The sequence below is a fragment of the Camelus ferus genome, chromosome 6 (genome assembly GCF_009834535.1).
Source record: "Camelus ferus isolate YT-003-E chromosome 6, BCGSAC_Cfer_1.0, whole genome shotgun sequence".
Lineage (NCBI taxonomy): Eukaryota > Metazoa > Chordata > Mammalia > Artiodactyla > Camelidae > Camelus > Camelus ferus.
The window spans coordinates 91,779,200-91,805,893 of record NC_045701.1 but is presented as its reverse complement, the minus strand read 5'-3'; the positions used below and the strand labels follow the sequence as shown (position 1 = coordinate 91,805,893).

The 26,694-nt window shown below is 52.3% G+C and overlaps 1 protein-coding gene across 4 annotated transcripts in view; it reads right to left on the bottom strand.

The window, feature by feature from the left end:
• Window positions 1–346: 346 nt before the first annotated feature.
• The window catches only part of TRAF3 (TNF receptor associated factor 3), a 105,727-nt gene continuing 79,379 nt past the window's right edge, over window positions 347–26,694 (bottom strand). For 3 of the 4 annotated variants that reach the window (XM_032482723.1, XM_032482722.1, XM_032482721.1), the window contains 6 exons: window positions 21,743–21,823; window positions 19,003–19,077; window positions 17,309–17,401; window positions 13,468–13,608; window positions 6,656–6,830; window positions 347–5,754 (listed from right to left, as the gene is read on the bottom strand). In XM_032482723.1, the coding sequence (XP_032338614.1) occupies window positions 5,183–5,754; window positions 6,656–6,830; window positions 13,468–13,608; window positions 17,309–17,401; window positions 19,003–19,077; window positions 21,743–21,823 (1,137 nt within the window). In that variant the 3' untranslated portion in view covers window positions 347–5,182. The remainder of the gene's footprint in view (window positions 5,755–6,655; window positions 6,831–13,467; window positions 13,609–17,308; window positions 17,402–19,002; window positions 19,078–21,742; window positions 21,824–26,694) is intronic. The other variant, XM_032482724.1, reaches the window with a different exon arrangement.

Genomic DNA, 26,694 nt, shown 5'->3' with positions numbered 1-26,694 from the left:
CTGCTGGTGCTGTGTCGGGCAGGAGCCGTGCTGGCTCCGTGTCCCGCCGTCGCCCCACTGGGAGCTGCTGCCGGAGCCCCCACAACCACCCGCAGTGTCAGCGCTGGTGTGGCTTTTTAAGAGCCCCCTAGTTTCAGAAAGGAGGTAGATACTGTCCTTCCCTCTGACAGACAGGAACCCCGAAGTCCTACAGCCAAGAAAGTGGTGGAACTGGGAGGGGACCGCAGCTCTGCGGGCCCCACCAGGCGAGGGAGGGGCCCTGGCAGGAGGGAGGGCCTGGAGCCCAGAGCCCAGGGCCACGGCCATGTGGCCGCACCGGTGAGTCAGTGTGATAAAGACACCCAGACTCCTTAGTCAGATTTATTTTCTCTAATAAGACCGTTCAGCATTTCAGAGTTCTGCATTCTACACTCTTACAAACGTCAGTTATTAGCATCAGAAACATAAAAACATTGCAAGACCTCAAAACACAAATAAATACCAAATAAAACCATACACAATAAACAGTAAACAAAAATAGAAAACATAATAATGCTGTCGGGAAATCAGACATGTTGTTAGCCTGCAGGAACAACATGATTATTGCTGAGCAATAACTTACACTGTCTTTTTGTGGGTTTTTTTTTCTTAGAAGAGCAGAAAAACACGGGACGTGAATCACTGGTCACAATCACTTGGACGTCAAGATGGGTCCTCACAGCGAGTGGTTACTACAGACGGCAATTTTTAAAACAGGCAGGTTAAAAATACAGAGTCAACTGAGAGATTGGCCTTCTTTGGTCTTTGTTTTGGGTAACAGAACTGAACGAAAAGGTGTGTCGTCAGAGAAAGAATCAATGCTGAAAACACCACACGATCGTCTACGTGGATTCACACACTCCCTTTCCCACAGAGGTTACTCTCCAGACAATTCTCACAGAGATCCTTGGAAAGAACGCCAGCTTCTGTGTTTACCAACTGAGTCATTGAGTTTGCTGTTGAAGGTTATCTCACGTGTCGGGGCACTGAGTTATGAACCAACCGGCACTGCCTGCGGGCGCGGTGCAGCCCCCCGGACCCCACCCGCGGACTGAGATGCAGCGGCAGCGGCGGAAATGAAACGCAAGCGCAGCTCGTCCCACTCGGGCCTCCACAGATGGGCCCAACCACCTGCGGACCCAGGTCGCCCCAGGCCGCCCGGCTCCCCGGTGACAACCGGCACCGCCCGGCAGACAGGAGTGATGCCCAGGTCACCTGCCGACGCGGGAGCCTCACCCTGACCTCGTCTGATGCAGACCCTAGTGGACACATTCTACTTTGGAGAAAACAGAACCATTGAGATTTGCAAACAGAGGACAGGGCCACGGTCTCGGGCTGAGAAGTAGGTTGGGTGAGAGATCCCTCATCTCACAGACGCGCACAAAGGCAAAGGGGCTCCTGGAACTCCCCCAGGGCTGCTTTGCGGACTGGTCAGTAAAGATCGGGACCACAGCCCTTTCACAGCTCTGCCTGCGCCCTTCTCAGCACTGGCAGCTACCGCAAGCAGAGGGAGGCGTTCGGAGGGCCGCGGTGCGGGCAGAGGCCCCGCGAGGAGTCTGATCTCCTGACCAGGCCTATGAAGACCAGCAGAGATGCTGTGGCCGGAAGGTTTGTGCCGGACACACAATCACGGTCACTCCTTTGGGAGGAGGAGAGGGCCCTGGCTGTTGGAGGTGGTGAGCCCCTCTGGGTGCGCTTGGGGTCCTGCTCTCTCCCCGCTGCCATGGGCTGAGAGGAGATGACCCACCTCGGGACCCTGCTGTGTGTAAGGGTCTGTCCGGCCACCCTCTCCTCAACCCGCTGCTGCCCACTGGCTGCAGGATGCCAGGCCTGCCACCGGCGACCATCCCCACGACACTGAGAGTGCAGGGGGCGTTGACTGGGACGCGTGGCCCTGGGTGGCTGAGGACCCGGGAGGAGATCAGCTATCTAGGAAGGGGCTGCCCTGACCTGGCCACGGTGGCCACAGGGCAGGCGGATGCCCCCTAGAGTTGGCCGGCACCTGGAGGGCCTGGTGAAGGTGGCCACCACGGAGCGCTAGGCTTCCGCAGCCAACAGCCCCCAGGGGCCCCGGGCAGGGGTGGCTACAGGAGGGAGGGAGGGAAGGAGCTGCCTGGCCAAGAGCCTCCCGCTCGCACGGTGGCTGGCATCTGGGGCCAGGCTGGGAACCGGAGAAGGCGGCCCTGCTCGCCCTCCTGTATGGCGAATGCCCACCTGACTTGCTCTCTGGGACTGGCACCCCATCTCGTGCAACAGGTCATCAGATGCTGGACAGGAATCCCTGCTTGTGTCCAGTGTCACCTACAGACCCGGGAACCGATCCCAACTGCAAAAAAGGCCCAGGTGAGCTGCTCCAGCCACCCTCCTCCGCCTCCCGCCCCCACCCCCAGTGCAAGCTGCCCGGCCCGGCCCGGCAGGCTGGCCTGGGCTCCGCAGACACGGGCTGACTGGGGCACAGGATGCCGCACGAGCCCCTGGAAGGTACTAGAGTGGTTTTGGTCCACGGGGAACTTCGCCACTTTTGTAAACAAAAAAGTGCGCCCACGCGCACCACGGCTCAACCCTTTGCTTGTCCCTGGGGCCCTGGCATGTGGAGCACCAAGCAGCAGATGGGGAGATGAGGGGCCGCGTCCTGCAGGAGCTGCCCCCTCGTGTGCATGGAACAGTGGCCATGAGGCCATCGACCCCTGTGTCCACCGTCACCAAGCCACAGCATGAAGCTCCCACCATGTCACAGCCTCATGGAGGGGTGGTGGTGGCACCAGCTCCTGAAGCCGGGTCCCAGGGGCTTCTGCGGGGGGGGGGGCGTGTGGCCAGGGTGGCCCAGTCACTCCCACCAGAAGGGGTACTGGAAAAGTACCCCCTCCAAGGGACAGATGCTTCCAGAGTGGGTTTCAGCCCAGGGGAAAGAGGTGTTTTGTTTTTCACCAGATTAATGTGTTGCTTCTCCTAGATGTGTTAACACTGTCCATACTTTTAGTGAAGGGGGAGGAAGTTGCAGGGAGGTCCCTGTTGGTAACCCCTGGCCTCAAGAAAGCCCTCTGAGGCCAGGGGGGACTGCTGGGTGTACCCCCTCCTCCGGGTCCCCAGGGCAGAACCCAGGGCAAGGCCCGGAGGAGGTCGGAACACCTTCGAGGGAGCAGCGGTCCGCAGCACCTGCAGGAAGTCTTCCTCTCTGAGTGGGGACACCCGACTCCTCACGGGGCAGAACTGATGACACTGATTGGCCCTCAAAGCAATCCCGGGGGGCGGGGGTGGTGGTGAAGACAGCGGAGCGTCTGAACTGCCGGAGGGCGCAGCAGGTGCTCGGAACCCATGAGGTCACTTATGGAAGCTCGGGGACAGCGTTGGAGAGGAGGGCGCTTCCAGCAGGCACTGGGGCGAAGGCACACCCAGGGCAGATGGCAGCACCAGAGACACGGTGGGCCAGCGGGCACCCACCCGGCCGTCCCCGCTCGGCCACGGGGGAGCCCGAAGGCAGGCAGTCTGTGGCGCGCGGCCCAGCCGGCCAGTCGTGGGCGCGCCTTGCAGATGAGTGGCACAGATGCGGCGGTCCACACACACTGGCTTTGCCTAAGAAGCACCCGTCAGTGTAGCACCCATCAGTGTGAGAGCACCCGTGGGGCGTGGTGCGCAGCAGGGCACAGGAGCAGGGCCCCGTCCTGTCACAGTGGGACCATCGGGAGAAGGTAAACAGGGCGAGGAGTGCCGTCTGGGCGGGGCACAGGCTGGGACCGCAGGGCCCAGGGCCACCCTTCCCGAGAGAGGGTGGCCTCGGACGCCTGTCGCCCAGCCTGGGCGGCCCCAGAGCGCGGTGTCTGGAATGCTCAGGGGCTCCGCTCGGGGCCGGGGCACCCACCGCCCGGGGCCGCGCTTCTCCCCGACTCCTGCCTGCACTGGGACCAGGGCCGAGAGACTGGGAATCCATGACAATTAAGCAGTGGGGGCTCCGGCTCCAGGAGCTGACAAGGGGCCTGGCTTCCTGAGCAGGTGCAGGGCTGAGGGCCCTTGAGTGGTCAGGAGAAAAGTCTGGTTAAACCATCACCTTCCGGAGTCACCGTGAACACAAAGCTGGGGTCGAGAAGCAGCATGTCACATCTAAGGCACATGAACAGCACGCCACCACCTCTACACAAGCTGTCAGCACGTGCGGGACGCGACAGAACGGAGATGCGTCTGCTGTGGCCCCTTCAGCACGAGTCACCTGCCCACCCCCGGACACTGGACACTGAAGGTCGGTGTTGTCAGCAATAGAGAGCTTGTCTGAACAAATGGGGCAGAATTTTAAAAACCTACAGGATTTTGTTTAGAACTCCAAAGTTCAACTAATGCCCTATTTTAGGGTGAAAACAATTATAAATCTGAAAATGATGCACAGCATCCATGAGCGATTCTCCTTTCATAGTAATTTTGAAGTAGTGTCAGTAACTACGACAGAGATTGAAGGTTTACACATTTCTAACGAGAAATAACAGCAGATTGAATGTCCTCCTTCCTATCACAAGTGATAACCAGTGTTTGATATTTTACATTTTCTTCCAAGAAATATCAGTCTATCAACGTTTTGAAATAAAATGTTTGCAGTTACAATTATCTTAGAACTTTAAATTAAAAAATGATTCTGAATTTAGAGACTTCCAAAAAAGATCTAGGTGTATACTTCAGGGTCTTCTGACAAACAAATTATTAAAACAGAGACCAGATGAGGCCTTAAAAATAGACAATATACTATATTTGAAACAAGATTGCACTCTTGAATTTTAGAATGAATATATCAGAATTGCATTATTATTTCATAAATTCTTCTTTTACTTAACATGCTGACATGTCCAGCTATCCCCAGGTGTGTGTGTGTGTGTGTGTGTGTCTGTGTGTCTGTGTGTGTTGTGTGTTCTTTTTTTGGTGTTCAAGTTTAAGGAAGAAAAATGATGGTTCTTTTCTTTAGCATATATGTTTTCAATTAGATCTTTTGAAATGAAAATGAAAACCTTCTCTGACAGCAGTATTTATCTCGTAGAAGGATAAATAATCCCGCCGGCCCGAGGCCGCCTTCTGCCGCTTCCTCCGCTCCACAAGGTCCTTTTCTGAGCGCGAGGACCTCAGTGGAGACAGCAGAGCCCCCAGAGGAGTTGCCTTCTGCTCGATCCACCTTCCCAGTGACTCGTCAGGGGTCAGGCAGATCCGAAGTATCCACTATGACCTTAATAAAAATGGTATCATCTTTAATATATGTCCCGTTTTCCAGCACAGTTTGGGCCACAAAGACTGGGCAGCCAGAGGCAATATTCATCTCCCCGGTGGGCTTCTTGAAGCTGCTGCTGTTGGGGTCCGGCTTGAACGCGTCTCCCAAGTGGCGCCGGGAGGACCCCTGATCCATCAGCATGAGTGTCACTTTCTGCTTGAACGGCCAGGGGAGCAGAGCGTCGTATTCTCCGCGCATGATGACGAAAAACAGCGACAGGTGCGTCCCCTTGCCCATCCCGTCCCCGTTCAGGTAGACCCTGGCGCACATCTTGTAGCCGAAGTAGCCGGTGTAGAAAGGCTGGCTGTAGAGAGACAGGGTCTTGCCCATGACGGCCTCCTGCTTCCGCCGCTTGTAATCCCGGATCTTCCAGATAAGCACGCCGTTGTAGCTGGCGGTCTCCAGGACCTGGAAGCGCAGGTCCATGTCGGCCAGGCGGATGTCGTGGACGCTCAGCATCTGGTCGTGCCGGCTCAGCTGGGACTCCAGCAGGCCTGCGGCAGGCGAGGAGAGACGGGGTGCAGGAGACACGTAACTATCCCAGAGGCTGGGGAAGCTGGTCCCCACCAGCGTCTGGACTAAACGACCTGAACTCACTGTGGCTGCTGGGCGGAGAGGGACGCGTGACATGCTGATGCCCTGAAACACAGGCCTCGGATCCCCCAACACCCATGGCCATGCCTGCTGAGAGGCGACGCCCTGGGGGGCCCAGGCCTCTGTGTCACGGGCACCTCATGGCAGGGTCAGGCAGGGGGCCATCGCCCATGGCCCCCTTGGAGCCCCGCCAGGGGCAGGGCTGGCCGCCTTCTTGCTCACATCTCCCCCCGCTTCAGCCTCCACACTGGGAGTCACCCATGCCCCGTCCAAGTCTCAGCTGCTCCTCCCTCCACTCCATGTCCTTGGCCAGTTTTTAATCCAGCCCCACATGCATCATGATAATATCTGTTCTTTTTCCCTATTAATCCTTCTCATGCAAATATTCAGAATATTCACTCAGCGCCTGAGGTGGCTGGCCCTAGTACGCATCTAATATCAGAAACACACTGTCATCCTCTGTCCCCTGGGCCTCCGTGAGCATGGCCGGGAGCACCCCAGCCAGCAGCCCCTGCCCTCAGCCTGGCGTCCACCCCATGCTGCCTCTGCCACGCTGGCCTTGCCTGCATGGAGGGGACAAGTCTAAGTGGGAAGCGTTTCTGTCTCTACCAGAGGCATCTCAGCAGGAACACGCTCACCCCGGCAGGCGCCTGCCCGAGACTGCAAAGCTCCATTCTGGCCTCACGCCCACTTCCCTCACCAGGTCGAGCCCTGGCACTGACCTGGCCCGGGAGCAGCCAGGCCCAAGGCCCCTGTCGCAGGTCCTCCAGGCCCGCGCCGCTGCGGCCTGCCTGCCCTCACCTGTGTTGCGGGCGGCCTGCCCTGCGCTCTTGTCCACGCTCTCCAGCTCGGTCACTCGGCTCTGCAGGGACTCCACGCTGCTCTTCACGCTGTCCGCCTCCTCCCAGCTCTGCCGGAAGGGACGGATCTCCTTGTCCAGTTCTTTCAGCTTCTCCGCTTGGCTGTCTATGACTCGCTTCCAAGCCAAAGGCGGCAAAAGGTGAAACATGGTTAGAGCCTTCTGGGGACGGGACGCCACTACCTGAAAACACCTGCTGCCCAGGGACAGAGCTGTCAGGGTGGGCCCCGCCCGGGAGCCCTGTGCCAGTGCATACCGGCATCTCATCCGACGCCCACAGGACTCTCGGGGGACACAGGTGCCGAGGTCCCTAGTTCCCAGGAGGAGACCGAGACACAGAGAGGCCTCACCTACCAACTGCAGAGCCACAATGCTGTCTGAGAGTCTCAGTTCAGGATCCTGGAGTTGCACCCAGCAGTCCTGTCTGAAGGCCTCTGTCCCCTACAGGACTGAGGCCTCCAGCAGGGGCCAAACTATGTGGACCCCCCCTAGCTGGCTGCCTGGCCCAGGGCCAGAGTGGCCGTGCTGTCTCTGAGGCTGCAGAGAGCATCCCAGGACCCTACCTGAGTCCCAGGAGAGAGAGCTGCCACCACCCTGCCCTCCCTGGCGCCAGTCTTCAGGCCCGGGTGCCGCCCAGGGGCAGAGCCTGTGGGAGTGGGGCTCTGCTTCCTCCCTGCACTCCGGGCTCAGTGCCCGTGCCCACAGGGGCAGAGAAACCCTGCTGATGAACACGTGGCAGTTGACAGCCAGGCTTGATTTTAGGAGTCTTAATTTGAATAATTCAGAAACCCCCTTTTCCAGAAGCACATGACTGCCACATGTGGACCAGGAACAGGAGGGAAGGGCCTGGTGCTCCAGCTCTGGTGGCCCCGTCTGTCTAAAGGACGGTTTGCCCACTTGTTAGATGAAGCCAAGGACCAATGGAGTTTTCACTTCTAGGAAGAATCTGCATTTTTGAAATAAAGCTCCTGGAGTCTGGGTAGGTTAGCCCCTGAAGCTGAGAACTGACTGCAGGCCGCGCAGGGGAGAGCCCCAGGGGCCGGCCAACCTCACTTCTCCTTTTCAAGCCTATTTTTAAACACTTAGGTTTCAGCACCTAATAACCGTGAAGGAACAAACATGGCAGCCTTGGGTTCGTTTTTTGGTGTAAAAGTACAGTGTTAATCTTCCTCTTCTTTCCAAGAAACCCTGACATTAGCTAACATTTAAAAGGCATAAAGATTTCTTTAGAGAACACTCCTTTCTACACTGGCATCACTTTATTTTTAAATACACATGGCTAGAGACATAGGGCATTGGTTCACAAAATCTGTTTTCTGGAGCAGCACTATTGACTCTGACAAACACCCAAACCCGTAACGTTCTCCCCACGGCGTCTGTCCTCGTCCTCCACCTGCTCACACGACACGACAGACTGAGCCCACGTGGGTCCCAGTGAGTCCAAAAGGGCAGTTAATGAGAACTGAAACAATCACGGGCAGTTCTGAGAGTGGGCGCTGTGAGCTGGGGCCGCGGTGCAGGGTGGCCCAGGACAAGCCGCTCATCACTCCCGAGCCGCCCCTAGCCTGCGGCTGGTGACGCGCACGGGGACGGGGGCACGAAGGCACAGGCCATCCCGAGAGCAGGACCGCAAAGTCTGAATGCCAGCACGGCTGGACGACAGCCCAGGCACTGGAGTGCGCAAGCGGGTGCGGGGGCAGGAGGGGCCCGCGCGTGCGCGCGCACAGACACACACACACACACACACACACACACAGACACACACACACACACACACACACACACAGATGAGGGTCAACCAGTTACTTCACAGGCGCTTCTCACACAGCAAGGGAAGACGTGCTGTTTTCACCAGACCTTTCATTCGTATGAATGGGATGGTGTCAAAGCAGAATGCTGATCGCAATCACACTTCTGCTTAAGAAGCAGCAAATGTGAATTCATTCTCGAAGAGAGGTCTACACTCAGCCACTGCAGTGTTCCTATGAAAATACATCTTAGATGCAGGTGAGGATTTCATCTGAGAAAAGAATTCAAGAGCTGAGATAAAGGCACAGACTGCACACTACAGACCTAAGTCCTCTGCAGATCTGCTCATAGAAGTGTCACTGATCGGTCTCATGCACACGCACGTTAGGGCTTAAACCACCATCTCTCTGTCACTTCGCATCCCTGGGGTCACCGAGACAATGCAGGTGGGTCTCCTGGGCCCACCACGGGGCCGGCGGACAGAGCGCTGCTCACTCCAGTCCTGTAGACTCTCTGCCTGTGGGACGACCAGCTCACACAGTCCCTACTGACTACAGGCACATGGGAGCTAAGCTAACATCTAGGCTATCTTTTTAGAAAAACACGTTCTTTAAAAAATAAAATATTAAGAAACTACCCTTCCTTGGCCAGCAAGTGCAAACACGCTGTTTTTTTTTTTTTTTTTTAAAGTTGTAGTTGGTTTACAATGTTGTGTCCATGTCTGGTGCACAGCATCATGTTTCAGTCATACATGTACAAACATATATTTATTTTCATATTCTTTTTCACCACAGGCTACTACAAGATATTGAATATAGTTCCCTGTGCTCTACAGAAAAAATTTATTGTTTATCTATTTTATATATAGAATTAGTTTCTGCAAATCTCAAACTCCCAATTTATCCCTTCCCACTCCCTTACCCCTTGGTAACCATAAGTTTGTTTTCTATTATCTGTGAGTCTGTTTCTGTTTTGTAAATAAGTTCATTTGTCTTTTTTTTTTTTTAGATTCCACATATGAGCGATCTCATATGGTATTCTTCTTTCTCTTTCTGGCTTATTTCACTTAGAATGACATTCTCCAGGGCCATCCATGTTGCTGCAAATGGCATTATCATTTTTTATGGCTGAGTAGTATTTCATTGTATAAATATACCACAACTTCTTTATCCAGCCATCTGTCAATGGACATTTAGGTTGTTTACATGTCTTGGCTGTTGTAAACAGTGCTGCTATGAGCATAGGGGTGCAGGTGTCTTTTTGAATTAAGGTTTCCTCTGGATACAAGCCCAGGAGTGGGATTGCTGGGTCATATGGCAGTTCTATTTTTAGTTTTTTGAGGAATCTCCACACTGTCCTCCATAGTGGCTGCACCAAACTACATTCCCACCAGCAGTGTAGGAGGGTTCCCTATTCTTCACATCCTCTCCAGCATTTATCATTTGTAGACTTTTAAATGGTGGCCATTCTGACTGGTGTGAGGTGATACCTCACTGCAGTTTGATTTGCATTTCTCTCATACTTAGCGATATTGAGAATTTTCTCGTGTGTCTATTGGCCATTTGTATGTCTTCACTGGAGAAATGCTCGTTTAGGTCTTCTGCCCACTTCTGGATGGGGTTTTTTCTTGTTGTTATTAAGTTGTATGAGCTGTTTATATATTCTGGAAATGAAGCCCTTGTCAGTCTCATCTTTTGCATATATTTTCTCCCATTCCATAGGTTGTCTTTTTGTTTTGTTTATGGTTTCCTTTGCTATGAAAAGCTTGTAAGTTTAATTAGGTCCCATTTGTTTATTTTTGCTTTTATTTCTATTGGCTGGGTAGACTGCCCTAGGAGAACATTGCTAAGATTTATGTCAAGTAGTGATATGCCTATGTTTTCTTCGAAGAGGTTTATAGTGTCCTGTCTTACGTTTAAGTCTTTAAGCCATTTTGAGTTTATATGGTGTGAGGGAGTGTTCTAACTTCACTGACTTACATGTGGCTGCAGCTTTCCCAACACCACTTGCTGAAGGGACTGTCTTTTCTCCACTGTATATTCTTGCCTTCTTTGTCAAAGACTAACTGACCACAAGTCTGTGGGTTCATTTCTGGGCTCTCTATTCTGTTCCATTGACCCATATGTCTGTTTTTGTGCCAATACCATGCTATTTTGATTATTGTAGCTCTGCAGTATTGTCTGAAGCCCAGGAGGGTTATTCCTCCAGCTTCGCCCTTTTTCTTCAGTATTGCTTTGGCAATTCTGGGTCTTTTGTGATTCCATATAAATTTTAGGATTATCTGTTCTAGTTCTGTGAAAAATGTTCTGGGTAATTTGACAGGGATTGCATTGAATCTGTAGATTGCTTTGGGCAGTATGGCCATTTTAACAATATTAATTCTAATCCAAGAGCATGGAATATCCTTCCATCTCTTTAAGTCATTTTTAATTTCCTTAATGAATGTTTTATAGTTCTTTGCATATAAGCCTTTCACCTCCTTCGTCAGATTTATTCCTAAGTATTCTATTTTTTTGGATGTGATTTTAAAAGGGATTGTCTCTTTGCTTTCCTTTTCTGGTATTTCATTGCTAGTGTAAAGAAATACAACTGATTTCTGTATGTTAATTTTGTATCCTGCTACTGTGCCGAATTCTTTTATCAGCTCTAGTGGTTTTTTGTGTGGGGCTTTAGAGTGCAAACACACTCTTAAATTCCATTTCTTTTACCAACTCTGACTGCAACTCATCCATCCCACAGGAACTCTGCACTCTGTGTGGACTCCCACACAGCCCTGTCCCTGGGACCTGAGGGTCTCCTGGAGACTCAGGCGAGGGAGGAGACAGAGGGGACAGGTCTGCCATCAGCAAGGCGGTCCAACACCCAGGGCGAGGGGGCACCGAGGGGGCGGGCATGGGCGAGGGCTTCCCGGAGGAGGTGGTGTTTATGCTGACATCTGAGGTGTCTGAGGAGGGGCCAGAGTCGGGGAAGGAAGGGAGGAGAGAAGGTCCACGCCGCTGCAGACAGCGTGGCAGCGCCACAGAGGTGAACAGTGCCCAGTCACATAAGGCTTCCTGGGCCACTGTACAGCATTCAGGTAAACTCTTCTCCAGGAAACTGGAAGGTTTGACAAGGAGGAATTAGGTGCATGTGTGAGCCAGACTCTGACTGAAGAGGTGGAGGAGGGTCAGGAGGAACTGGAGAGAAAGCGCCTCACTCGTGGCCAACACCCCCTGGCACGCACCCCATGGGCCCTTCAACCAGTGTTACTCAGAGACGGACAGTCCAGAACGTCTCCCATTGCCACAGACGCGGCCGGCCGACCCCACAGTGATAGAAAGACCACACTAAACATCACCTTTTGTGAAATCACCAAGTTGGACCTGATTTCCCATAAACCACTGAGAAACGGGCAACTGTCCTGAGGGGTTTCCAGCACCTCTTGTTCCCTTGACCCTGCACTTGAGGGACCTCAAGGTGGGCATCCAGCCCGACCTCTGTCTTGTCTTTGGATACGATCCATTTTCCTCCATGCTCTCCTTCCAAGGAGAAGGAGCTGGAGGACTCGAGGTGACTGACCGCCCCTCCCCAAGCTCGAGCAGCCTTGGGACTGGCTCTTTCTCAAGCAGATCTCAGTAGCTTATCCAATCATGGAAGTTTTAAAATAAGAACCACACACAGTGGAATGACCAAACTCTCGATGAAAGTAAACGCAAGCTTTTCACACTGGAAGGGGGAACGGAGGAGACGAAGGCACACAGAGCCTCCAAGGGGTCCGACAAGTGCATCTATGACCTCATTATGTAAACTCTTAAACTTTTTTTGTTACAAATGAACCCACTACTTACTCATTCTTTCTTCTGTTGTTGGTATTTTTAACAAGAGGTTTTCTAGCATAACATTAATTTCCTTTCTACGCACCCCTCTGAGCCCTGGGCCAAACACAACAGCCATGCTGCCAACATCCTGAACTGCTCACCAGACAGCAGTGCAGGTCTCTATCTGGACCGTCTGACCAGCACCTCCACGGCCTCAGCAAAGCCCCAGGGACGTCAGGCAGGAGCCTTGTTGGCGTTTTATGAGACCCTGTACTTTTCTTGGCTCAGCTCAATACTCATGACTTGTATCTTTTCTACTACAAACTAATGTTCCACTGTGTTTTTCTTCATCTCTGGTCAACTACAAAGTTTAACACAAACAAAATTAATTTAACAAATCCCTGTGCAATTCAAGGCACGAGGACTACTCTCAGTGTTAAAACGGGAGGAGGGACAGCCTCCAAGATGCCGTGGCTCTGAGTTGTCAGACATTCATTCTCTCTTCTGATCACTCGGGGACACAGGCCGCTGAGCACAAGCACGGAGAGGCCCTTTCGGCAACGTGAGTGACTCCTGCGTGGGTGTGGCGGGCCCGGGAGTCACTACAGGGAAGGCCCACGATGAGGGAGCGAGGGCGCAGGTGGCGTCTGCACGAGCGGCAGGCGGCAAGTATCTAACGGAAACCCGTGCTGACGACAGAAAGGGGGGCCACGTCTCCGTCAGGCCTATCTACACAGTCACCTTTCCAGAGCAGCAGAGTTCATGTGTGTGTTCCGGACGTACCTTTGGGTCACTGCAGTGAAATACAGTGACGGTCAGTATGTGTGTCACTGGAAGATGCAGAACAAAATAGTCTGGCTTCACTTTAGGAAGTGAAATTTTACACACAACTACCCATGAACGACATGAAATCTGACAGAGTAATAAGAACAGCTAATTTTTAAAAACATGAGCTCTTTGTCTTATCTCACCAACAATGAACCAGAGGCCCAGAGCAGAGGGGGCGGGAGAAGGCGGTGGAGAGGCGTGGCGGCCGCCCAGGCTGGCCCGCAAACCCAGGCCGCCTTCCCCGAATTTCACTTATGCAGAAGAAATGAGTTTCCTTGTTTGACAAAGTTCAGGACTTTTGCTCAAATGTCTCCCAGAGAAAGTCCTGGAGGAGAACACGTGTGTCCCCTTCCACCCAGCCATAATCTTAAACTTCTTACCTGTAAATGAAGTATTTTGGATTCGTTATTCCGAAGCATTTCCTTCTGTCTCTCAATTTCAATTTCAAAGCTGCATATCTGGTTGTGCAGACTTTGTATGCTCTTGTTTTTTTCCACACTTTCATTCTGCAGCAAGGAAACCTGAAAGAGAAATTCGTCTGTTAAGCAAACAAAAAGTGGTTTTAACATGAATTACTAACAATTATAATGATGGTAATTAAACTTTTACAATATAGGCCTTCTACCCACTTAGTGGAAGGAGTTCCAGGGAAAAAAAAACCCTTCAGACAGGAGATGGAGTCTGGTAGCTCAGTCTGGTAGCCTGCAGCTCCCAGTCCCTCCAGCAGGTAAAGACGAGGCAGAGTGCGGCAGCCGGCTGACCCGGAGAATGCTCGTTACAGCTGCTGCTGGAAACTCATCAATCTTTTACCTGAGTGGTTTTCTCACTTTGACCAGGAGACACAGCAGCAAACACACTCACACCTCACTTCACGTGTGCGTGTCCCTAAGACCGCACAACCAGCCTTGCCCTGCTCACTCAGCGCACCCTGATGTTTCCTGTTTTATTCTATTTCACTTTAAAGAGTGCTAGCTGCAACCCACTAAATTATTCACAGCCACCAGCGGGCCACGCCCGCCCTTTGGAAAGCTCTCAACGTAAAGGGGGCGCACGCGAGAGCCAACAATCCCACAGGAGCCCCGGTGAGCCGCTCAGGCCCGGCCAGCAGCCTCCCACAGGGAGGTGAGCGCACGCGGCTCGCCCAGCCGGCCCGGGACGCCTTCCTGAAGCTCCGCACACCCACCCGCGGCCACGCCAGTCCAGGGAGGGGCCTGCTGAGGCAGCCCCAAGCCCACCCTGGGCTTCTTCAAGTTCCTTTCTGAAAAGTAAGTCGCTCCCGAGAACCAAGTCACATCGTCTTGAAAGCCACCAGGGCGAGGAGTCGAGAGGGACCCAACAAGGCTTCCTCCCACACGGGGCCCCGGGGCACCGGCCCTGGGGGAGGCTGCCTCTGCCAGCAGCTGGCCCCGGCCACGCCGGGGCCCCGTGACGCACGGAACGCCACAGCCCTACTCGGACGTGTTCCTTGAACACCTCCAGCACCTGAGGACTCTCCTGGCTGTGCTCACGGCCTGCGGGCACCTCAGGACAAGCCTGGGTGAGACAAATAACTGATTCCTGGCCCCGTCCCTTTGAGGCACCAGCCTAAAGACAGGTGTCCTCACAACACTCAACCAGCTCAGGAAGCCGCGCCTTTGGCTCCAGTCACAGTCTATTTTATTTTATAACAAACATGGATTTACTAAGAAATACAAACCTGGCAATACATACTTCGCTCTCCTAGGATTTTACTCAGCACAAATGGACTTTCCTTCTTAAAATGCAATGGTGCACATGCCACAACCTCCACCAGCGATCAACCTGCACGCACCCGCCTGGGGCACACGGAGCGCGCAGCGGTGTTTGTGCCTTTTCCAAAGTTACAATTCACTCACTCCCACCTGCCAAAGACGGACACAACTCCCGGCTCCTTGTTCTCACCCGCAAAAGGAGACACCATGCACAAAAGCCAACCTTTTCGATAAAAGTCGCAGTGGTATCTCCAAAACCAACGGCAGTCAAGCTGCCCGAGGGTGAACAGTGGCATCTCAGGCTAATGAGCACACATCACACCACACCAGCCTCCTCATTTCCTTATCTAGGGACTCCTCTTAAACTTACTTATTTACATATTTTAATCAAAGAGCCCAGCCCCTGGGTGCCTTGCAGACCCCTGCTGTCCCTCGTCCATCACGTAGGCATCATGTGCACAGGACAGTCTCCCTGACAGGTGCGTTTCCAAGAAGCGCAGTGAGACATCCACATGGCAGGTGGAGACAGGGGCCCCCCTGGAGACCTCCTCACCAAGAACGTCTTTTACCCCAGCCTGTTTGGCGGGCACTCTACACTTCCCTTTGACTTAAGCTTTCTTAACATACAAAGTGGGTGTTTTTAAGTCTGTATTTTACAAAACAGTTTTTCTTTAGTTTGACTGTGAATGTGATGACCAGTGTTTTCAAACCAACTCAAACATTCTATTTTCTACTACAGATAAACAAAATAACAAGAGATTCCAACTGAATAATTCTATAATGAGAAATAAATTCCCATTTTAAGAAAATACAAGTATCTCCCTTCGTCCCAGGCTGTGCTCTGGGGCCTCGTGGAGAGAAGACATCGTCTCTTGAACATAGTCAAGGATGTGCAGAGCAGGTCGGTTGACCCGACCAGGTGTGGGCGTCCTGCCGATGGACAGAGTCAGGGGACACTAATCCGCGACCACCACCAGGAGGGCAGACACTCAAACCTGCCAGTGGCAGCCTGTCCGCCTTGGGGCTGGTGGCTGTGGGAGGGAGAAGTGTGGCGAGTGTGCCGGCCACGTCTGCGGCCTGGGTTTGCAGGTGCAGAGCCTGCTGTCTGAGGGCACGTGCGGAGCCGGGGGTGGCGGGGGGAGAGGAGGACGCAGCCCATGGGACGAATCCCATTTGTGCCCCTCCAGCTGGCGGCCGCACAGCCCGCAGGACAACCTCGCGTCTCAGGTCCGCTCCACCGCCATGGAACTGGTGCAGGGGGAACAAAACCGACCGTTTTAAATGAAAGGAAGAACCTGTTAAACAAATGGGAAACGCTATCTGTGTCCTGAGGTCTATGCCTATAATTTAAAAAGGCAAAAACAGAACACATGCTTCAAAAAGAGGCGAAAACAGACTCACAGGTAAACTGTCCCTGAACTCAGAGCAAATGCGCTCGTGGGAGAAACAGAAATGATTTCAGACAGAGCCTCCTCCGTCCCGAGCCACGCACCCCACGCACCCGCCCCCACAGCCCCTCACCTCCAGCTGAAGCGTTTATATTGAAAAATGGCTTTATCTTAGATTTAATAAACATTTTTGATTTAAAATTTCAGACTCTTTCAAGTACATTTACATTTTAGATTGCTCGGATTTATTACTCAAAACAAGACATTCAAATCTTTACAAATCTTCAGAAAGCGGACCCCCCTACCCCCCGCTGCTAACTCATCCCCACGTCCTCCTCCAGCAAGTTCTCAACAGATGTTCGCTGAGTATCAAATTAAGCTCTTAATTTAAGAATGGGAGATCCTCTAACCTTGTTCCCTATCAAGTCTCAGAGGTTTCCATCTATTCCTCATGAACAGAAGGCCTGGCTGAGGTGAGCACCCCAGAACAAACGCCCCAAGCAAGTGTCACCCAGACTGCCGGAACCCCCCGCTGAGATCGCCAGGAACGCCAGTGAAACACGAATGTCTTCTCCTCCGTGTCTCTCACAAGACAGAGGATGGTACAGCACGGAACACTGGTGGTAACCTTCCAGACCGGGGGTGGCAAACTGCTCCTGTGAAGGGCCAGAGAGCAGTATTTCGGGCTGTGTGGTCCATACAGTTTCACTTGCAACTCACCAACGTGCCCTCGTGGTGCCAAAGCAGATGCAGACAACACGGAAATGAGAGCGCGGCTGCATCCCAGTAACACTTGATTCACAAATGCCAGGGATGGGGTGGCGGGTGTGGACGTGTGCTCCGGGTCAGCGCTGAGACAGCCACAACGTGCCTCTCTTCAACAACAGCGCTTCACACGAACAAAGTGCAAACGAATAGAACTAACACCTTCATTTATTCATGAACTCAAGACCAGTGGAAGAGAAGTTACTTTTTTGGCACTCTCTTGATGCTGTTTCTTTTATCCAAAAACCATTACTAACTCTAAAAAAAAAACTTGTCTTCTTTACAGAATTTGTTGAAATTATTAAAAACCAACAAAAGCAGGCAATGGCACGGCGTACCTTTTTCTCTAGAGAATTGCTCCATTCTTTCAGTAAGTTGACGTGCTGCACTGCGGAGCTGGCCTCGTGGGCCTTAATCTGCTGGTTTGTCCCCTGTGAGAACAAAGAGGCAATGCGTTAAGCCGACCTCACTCTGTTCCAGAGCACAGAGAGACTGACAGATGATCTAAAGCCAGCACTAACACATGAAGAGGGGAGACTTATTCACGGAAGGTGAACGGGGAATCTCCAGCCTCAGAAGGGTCATGCTCAGCGGCCCCCGATCTACTGTGTGCGGGCGAGGAGGCTGTGGAGGACAGAGCAGCTCAGCCACAAGACACGCGACTACAGCAGCTGCCCCAAGGCCACGCCCTGCACTCCTCAAGCTCCGTATCGAGGACCTTCTTTCCCGTGTTTCACACTTGTAACATCAAGAAATTTAGTCTTAGACATATTATTTTTGTTCCTTAATGATTTTTCTTACATTAAAACTATAAACAGAAAATACTCAGGCACTTGCAGTCACAGCTAGATGCTGCGACGCTCACCTGGTGAGTGTGTAATCAAAGTAGATTCTAAACAGCTCACTAACACACTGGCTTGCTAGCGGGATGTGCTGCATCGGAAAATGTACTGTTCCTCGCTCCTCTGAGGATACTTCGAAAGCTACATACAGAACATGAACAATCTACAGAGTACACAAGATGCAGACCATCTCAGAGTCAGGAATAAGCACACCGAGCAGTGTTTCATATACTTAAGGAAATAATTGGTATAAAAATATAATTTGTTTTGATATTGGAAAATTAAAAAGCCATAGAAAGCATTTTCATGATCTCCAAAACATATACTCTGTACATAGAATATTCAAATATATATATGTTGATATAAGTTCCGCTATATATAAACATATATATACACACACAGAATGAATGGTACTCGTGTACGTACGACAGAACGGTGGGGAGGCTCAGTCTCGCTAGAGGCTGAAGCAAAGGGAAAGCTACCGCCATTCTTACTTAGGCTTTTTCCTTTCTGAGAAGAGACTGAGATGCCAATGTTTCTGTGCTGATTTCATAATGATGTATTGATAATATATAAAATTAAATGGGAAATACTTTCATCGTCATAATACTGCCCTTTGACAGCTTTCAAATTAAGATACACATTTAAATGAAAACTCAGTTCAAATTCAAAAGCAGTCTCAGACATGCTAAAAAACAAAAACAGAAACAGAGAGAAAAAACCCCAAAAACAGGTCTCGCACAGCACAGGTATGACCGTGGCGGAGAGCCCTCTCCACACTGCTCCCCAGGAGGCGGGGCATGTATGTGAAATGCACTCATGGACATGCGTGTGACCCTCACAACTGTGTGTGACGCACACACTGCCGAAACCACGTCCGGTTTGCTGTTTACTTACATTCTAGGAACGGCTTGAATTCTGCACCAGTCTACCTAGCAGCCCCACCGGACGGCAGCCCTGTCTGCCCCGCTGGCGAGCTGGTGCTCAATGCGGCAGTCCCCCTGAGGCACCAACTCCTCCTCCGCGCACCTGTCTCCCTGAGGTCCCAGAACACCACGGGTGTGGAAAGCGAGCCCTGCACCCATGCTGGAGACCAAAGGTCCAGAGCTTGCGTGTTAAAATGTTAACATGGAAACTTTCTCTCATGGCGGAATGTCAGCAACTGGGAAGGACGAATGTCGGATACTGACCTGAAAAACGCAGCCATAGCGCTTAAAACTACAGGTGCTGGGGGCATTGACACACTCTGACAAGTGTGCACTCAACTGCAACGGGAAAGAGACGTGAGTTGTGGCACAAACGTTTGCATGAAAATGTTCAAACATATCAAGGGCACAGATAGCATCTGGGCTGTACTGTTACGAATGGTGCTTATCGGCTATAGGTGTGTAGACATCCTCTGCTTCCTGGGCGCAAATGCAGTAAATATACAGTATCGTCACGTGCATACACATATACGCCAATATACAGAAATACATTTACTGTAACATTTCTTAAACTTGCGGTTTCTTTAGAACAAGTTGTTTTGTGACATGCCGTCTGTAGTGCCAGAATTTAAAAAAAAAGAGAAAAAAAAACATAAACTGAAATGCACATTTAAAGACTATAAACAAAAATTGCATGAAACACAAAAAATAGAAAGCATTCAGATGCACTGGGTCGCACACCTAATACACAGCACACAAAGTAAGCGTCTGCGCAGAGCACGCCTGCATGGGGCCCGCGCTCAGCGCTCAGAGACGGCTGGAGGGGAGCTTCCCTTCTTCTGGGAAGACTTCTTCCCTCTGTCTGGCCGTGAGTTCATGCAGCTTTTCAAAGACCTCTAAGGTCCTTCTAGCAATGTGAATCGTAATACGGTCACCTCCAACTGGTGGAAGAAAGTCAGGAGGGGTTGGGAGAAGGTAACTTGTCTTGCAGGGAAAAACCCTCGTGTTCAGCTTAAACGTTGGAAAATCATCAAATAAAAACCACTTATGAGGCCCCCTCAAGAGAAAAGGGAATTGGAACGTCTACATTTTAAAGACACAGTGTTTTGTGTTTGGCTAATACAATTTAAAGATAATCTCTTTCTTTATTGAGGAAATGCTCATCAGGAATCTCTAGGGTAGATCATCTTCACAGGGAACAATCAGGCCCAGAACTGGGGGGGTGGTGCACAGGCAGCCCTGGGAGCCCGTTTCCCTGGTGCCAGCGCCCCTGCACCCCCAAAGGCTCACAGGTGTGCTGCTCTGGCGGGTGCAGGTGTTTCCGCACCGTCTCCTCTGTCTCCGAGGACGGAGACAGTCTCCCTTCTGGTCGTCAGTTAGGACAAGAGGAAGTGGGTCACAGGACGGCCCTCTCACCTGCTGCCACAGGCCAGGGCAGTCAGGGTGGCCGCAGAACTAGCTGTCTCTGGACTCAGCAGGGGGTCTGGCTGCATCTGGAGGACAGTGCCCCAAAGGCACATCACGGGCGACTGGCAGACACCGGAGGCCACGTGTGCAGTGACACCAATTTGAAAGTGTTAGAACATCTTCTGTTACTGCCATCAGCGCAGTCGAGAATCTAACCAGCCAGCCCCACTAACGTTAAAATCAGAGACATACTGAGTTTGACGTTACTTTCAGTGCACCAACTATAAATTCAGGGTTGTACTTTTTCCTAAATTGGCTTTATTATCATTACTCTCAGAGTCCTACAGGATTTGTAGGAGCTTTAGAATAGAAGCAAGAATAACCTATAAACCAAAGAACTTTCACCAGAAATCCAAAGATATATGCAGGTTTAAAGATTTTTAGAAATAAAAATAACTTAGAGGCAAAACGGAGGCACTTCTGCCCCTAATGCAGAGCTCTGAGTGAGTAAGATTTAAGGAAGTATATAAAAGCCCAGGAATTATTTCAATAGTATAGACTCCTCATACCTTAACTTTCCGGGGACTTTCCAGCTGCGGAAATAATCTACGTGCACTTCCCTGCCATTCCTAGATACACACTCAGGGGCCCCAAAACCACTGTCACTGGGCAAGATCTGTCCTTGCTCAGCGCACACCTCAGCGGGAGTAGCTCCGGGGTCCTCCCTGCACCTGTGTCCCTGGCTGTGGGCCCACACAGGTCCCCTCATTCAATCAGGATGTGGAAGACTGGCCCTCCCCTCCCCAGCATCCAGATGTAAAATTCCAGGCTGCTGAAAAAGGCTGAGGTGAGCAGGCCCCTCGGATCAGAGCACCCAGGACCGGGGGGATCGGGCCTGGGGACCAGGGAATGAACGTACCCACCGAGCCCGTGGCAGCCCCAGACAGCTCTGAGAACAGCCACCAAAGGGGACACAGGTCACGATCAGATGCAAAAACATAAAGAATCCTAGGAATTGCTCCATCAGGATAGGTCCTGATCAAATGAGCTTAATCCAAAAATCTACCTGCTTTAAAGAGAGCGTGCCCGGGGGCGGTATCAGACATGCAGCCCTGCAGGAGCTGTGCAGCTGCCTTCCCGGCGGTCCCTGGAATGTGGGTGCCGCCCCTGTGCCCGCCTGCTCTCTGGTGCGTACGCTGCACAGCACGTGTGGCTGAGATGGTTCAGGAGTATCTCTAAGTTCATTCATTTCCTTGAAATAATCTTACAGTAATTCCTACTTGACAGATTTAAAAATAGACTTTTTAAAAAAACCAAAAAAAGTCACCTTTGCTCTCATAGTAAATTATTCTCATTTTCTCAATTCTTAACAATATTTTGCTCTGAATTTATAACTTTGTAGCTTTTAATTGCTTGTTCCTGAAATTTCTAACTTTTAAAAACAGTACGAGGTTTTTCATTGTTCTTTAATTATATACATCCCTGTCACGATCTGTGAAAACCTCAGTGCTCAGCTCCAAGGAAAGGGTGGCGTCTCCAGCACGCTAGCCCTGGAGGCGCCCCCTACTCCTGAACAGGCCCTGGCCACATCCCTTACCTCGCTCCTCAGAAGGGTCTGGACACTACACTTATGAGGGCAGGACACCACCACGCAGGGACACTCCGTGTCTTCGTGTTTCTGAAAAAGAAAGTGTTGCCAACTTTGAAACACACAACCCCCCTTCTTTCCCATCCCACCGACGTCCCCAGTGTCCCCATGGGAAGCGCCCTGCTCTGCCGTGTCCCTGAGTCTCAGCACTCCTCACACTCAGATGAGTGCTGAGAAGTAAGGCACCTCACAAGACCTGCCCAGAGCTGACAGGCTGGGTGCGAGGGGCGCGCCGGCCTCCGGAGGTGGCTCCTGCCAACAGCCCCCCGCCTAGCTGCTGCCCCCGCGCCCCCGACACTGGCTCCAGCGGGCCTTGCCCTCGCTCACACGGCAGGTGGATGGCGGGGAAGGGAGGAGGATGGCTCTCCCTGGCCTCTCAGTTTGGGTCTGGAAATGATGCTTCTCAAACCATTTGAGGAGTGTGATCTTCTGGGCATTTAAGTTACTATCCTGAAACCTCATCTAGGTTTTCTTTAGTGCGTGGAAATGCAGACAGACGGGCATACATTTTGGCTGAGCCCTTCTCTGGAAGGCCCAGATTTCCACTTCACAGAGTCTGGATGACTCAATGGCACAGGCACCTGCTGGGCACCTGCCCAGCTCACCTGTCTGCGGCGAGGCGAGGACAAGCGCTCCTACAAGGACAGCAAACCCAAGGGCCTGCAGAGAGGCCAACACAGGCGGAGCCAGAGGCGGGACCACCTGCCGCACAGCGCAACTCGCGGGGGCAGGCTGGGGGAGCGTCACTGCACAACAGGAGAACGTGGTGCTGCTCCCCTCTGTGGCCTGGGACACTCCCAGCTCTCCTAATCTGGCTTTTTAGATCCTCTCGGGCCTCCAGTCAGGCTGCTGCTAAGCTGTCCACGGGGGAGCACTCGCTGTGAGGCCCCGTCCGACCAGGCTGGTGTGGGGTCCACGGCCACAGCGGCCCACGCGAGGAGGCCCCTCTCACTCAGCCCTCTAAGGTGTGTTGTAAGTCCCTGGCGGTGCACTGTGGGTCTGCAGAGCAGAGATGACACCCATGGGGAGTGGCCGCGCTGCTCCTGGGCTTGGTCCTCAGAGGCCTGCAGAGCCTAGGTGGTGAGCCCATGGCTGCCCGGAGCTCACTGGAGGCACCTGACTGGGCAGAGCCTGACAGCTGGCCTCCCGTGGGGCACACCACACGGGGTGCCTGGCTGTGCTAAGTCCCTGAGAGTTCCCAGGAACCACAGTCCAGGGAACTGTCAATGGGAAACCTCGGACAACGACTTCACCCTCTGTTTCATCTGTTCACGGGGGAGTGACCGGCCCTCCATCAGGGGAACTGTGAGGAAGGAGTCAGCCGTGGGCCTGGAGAAGTGACGTGGCCAACACTCCACAGGTGCCAGGCCTCCCCGAACCTGCCTTTATTCACCAGGCCGGCATGTACTCAGCCCAACAAGGACAGCTGGGAATGCAGACCAACAACCAGTGCTATGGTGGAGGAGAGGGAGGCTCAGGGTGCCGGGCGGAGTCCTGGGGGCAGGGGCTCGGGGAGGGCGGGCCAGGGGATGGTGGGAGGTGAGGCTAGGGGACCAGCAAGCCAGACCAGTCAGTATCTCGGTGTGTGTATTTCTATAGATCTGTGCCAGGATGTCCGAATGATAAACTTCTAGAAGTAGGCTTTCTGGGGCATTGAGGGGTAGGGAATTTCAAACGGGATTTTGACTGATACTGCTGGGCCGCCGCCCGACAACCTGCCCAAGCCCCTACTGCTGTGAGAACACGGGTGCCTGGACCCTGGCCAGTTCTTCCCCGACTCTGCGATGTCCGACAAGACAGGCGAGGAAGGCAGGGTGCTCACTAGTTCTCTAATAATGTGTGACTGCTAGCGTATTTTTGACATTAACCATTTGTATTTCCTGTGACTGGCCTTTTCATAGCTTTTGCCCATTGTAGGGGATTGAAAAGTGACTCCCCAAAGTTCGTGCCAGCCAGAACCTCAGAATGTGATCTTATTTGGAAATAGGGTCTTTGCAGATGTGGTCAGTTAAGAGGCCACACTGCCTTCAGGTGGGCCCTAAAGACCAGTGTCCTGTAAGAGGAGAGGTCATTTACGTGAACATGGAAGCAGAGATCAGAACAAGGCAGCTGCACGTCAGGGGGCCCCAAGGACTGCCGCCCCCAGGAGCTAGGAAGGGGCAGGGGAGGAGCCTTCTCCAGGGCCTCCAGGGGGTGCGGCCAGAGGACACCATGGTTTCAGACTTCTGCGTCCAGAACTGGGAGAGAACAAATTCCTGCTGCTTTAAGCCAACAACTCTGTGGTACTTTGTTGTAACAGCCAAAGTAAAGTAATACACCCAGTAAGAAAACCGTTAGTCTACGGATACATGAGAATTCTCTGCACGTTAATGAAAGCAGCTCTGTCTGATGCACACGCAGAACACGTGTCACAGTACACGAGGGACAAGGCACAGCCACGCGGTGAACAGGACTCCCACCCGGACAAGAACGTACCTAGTAACTTCCACCTCCTGTCTTGTCCCCACTTTCCCCACTGAAACCACAAACCTGAAATTTGTGTTTCTACCTCCTTTGCTTAAGAAAAAGTTTCACAGCACGTTTACATGTAACGGACAAAATACTGCTTCACCTTGACTGCTACTGAGCTTCATTAAAGTGGAATTCTACCCTGAGACTCTGCTGCAACCTGGCTCAAGGGGACACATCTCAGGCTGGCCCACGTGCTGCCTACAGGCGCAGGGCCCCACCGCCCCTGCGGTGGAGCAGCACCTCGGATGGTCTCCCCTGCTGTGCACACAGCCCACTGGGCACCTGGTTCTCGAGCTGACGTCCGTCTGGGTCATTCCCCGGTGTCTGCTGCTCTGGCGATGTCTGACCACACCCCTGGAGTGCCCACGTGAGTTCCCTTAAACACCCGGAGAGGGACTGCTAATCGAGTATGTGAATTTCCAACCTAACAAAACTGCCAAACATTTTCCAAAGTGGCTGGACCTACCCCTACGCCCACACCAGTTACAGTGGGCCCTCAGACAACACGGCTTTGAACTGCGTGAGCCCACTTGCACGTGGACCTTTCTCACTAGGCGTCCACGCACTGCATGAGCCCGTGGACTGGACCTCAGCTACAGAGGCCGACCGCGAGGTCACACTGGTGTTTTACCCAGTGTGGGGTCGGCGCCCCCAGCCCTGCACTGGCCAAGGGCCAGCTGCATACGTGTTCCCGCAAAAGGAGTCTTCACAATTCTGACTTTTCACAAATTAACAGACCTGTTGAAGGAGAATGTATTCGATAATTTCTGGACTAAATACAAGAGATTTTTTTCTGACACCTTAAAGTATGCTGACCCATAGATTAACAAAAACAAACATGGAAACAGCTGGCATGCCAATACCACGGCTTCCAGGTAGGGAAGAAGCGCTCGTATGAACTGCGTGTCCCAGTCTCAGCGTCCTCGGTCCATGTTTCACTGGCACTTGATACGCTGGTCACCCACAGATCACAAGACGTGCAGGAAAGTCAGGATGACCAGGGGCTTCAGGCCCACGTTAAACAACTGCTCTTTTTGAAAATAAACTTAAAGCCTGAGAGGAGGAGATGAAGTGTGCTTGAAAAGAGAGTGACCTGACAATCAGGTCTCGCACATGGATAGGACAGGCCGGGCCCAGCGTGAGTGTGTGTGTGTGAGTGAGTGTGCGACTTGCCCGCTAGGGTTGGGGTGCACAAGCAGTGACCTCAAACAGACATGCCTCTTGTAACTGTCACAGGCTGAAAGTAGCAAATGCCCTAACATCGTTAAACAGTTCAGAAAGTTTCCATCATAAAAGTGTAGTAAGATTTACAAGGAGTATTGATTCGCACAACTCAGGTCCCAAACTTTGTAATTATCACTCTGTGCCTCCACACCTGCTGTGTCTCTGGCTCCTGTGTGCAGTCAACAAATTTAAGGCCCAGATCAGACCAAAGCCTCCCTTGACCCTGCCAGGCTGTTAACAGGCCCTTCCTCCCTGGGGCTTTATCCGTGTTACATGGTGCGTCCCACATGGTACATCGGAGCCCCCCACCTGGGAGTGAAGCGAAGGGGAGAGACTGCAGCTTATTCTCTTACATGTCCTAAGCACCAGCTCGGGGTCTGGTGCCCCACAGGCACTCAGCACGTTTCGTGACCCACGTGCGACGCTGTTACTCTACAACCAGCTTCTCTACAGCCTCGTCTGGAGTTCAGAGTCAGCTACTTGTGTGCTGTTTAATTGACATGCTCTCCCATTTTTTCTCAAATGAAAATTAATTCCTGGATTCCATGTTGTAAATAAAGGTAATTGATTTTTGCAAGAACCACAGTGTAACTTTGATAGCAACACAGTAACACGTGAAAGGAAGGGCGTATTACTCATTAGGTATGTGTCTCATTCACTTGAGTTTAATTACTGAACAAATTATTCAATTATGAGAAATACTACTGCTATTTTCCAAAGTGGAGGGCATAGTTCTTGAAAGTTATTGGTAAGTGGAAACATCTACAGAATCCTACAGGAACTAGGTTTCACAATGGGAGACAGTCCAAGGCAGCGGAAAGTTTTACGGAGCAAGGTAAGATGGAGACGACCAGGTAGGGGATGTCTCATTTCACACGGAAAAACAGAAAACTTCCCCAAAATTCTGGTCAGTGAGTACTCCCGAATATCTGCCAGGGATTCGGCTGTGGCCCTCATGGCCTGGCTGCACTTCCACAGCACCCCCCACTAGCCCCCTCAGTCCTCATCCTGCCACGTCCAGCAGCCAGTCCCCATCTTGCTCAGCCTCTCAGCACCTTCTGCCCTGGCTGCACCACGCCCGCCGCTCCGCCTCCCTCTGGCATGTCAGTCTCCCGACCCTTTCCTCCTGGCCACCCTTCACTGGATGACTTCCCCTCCTCAGCAGA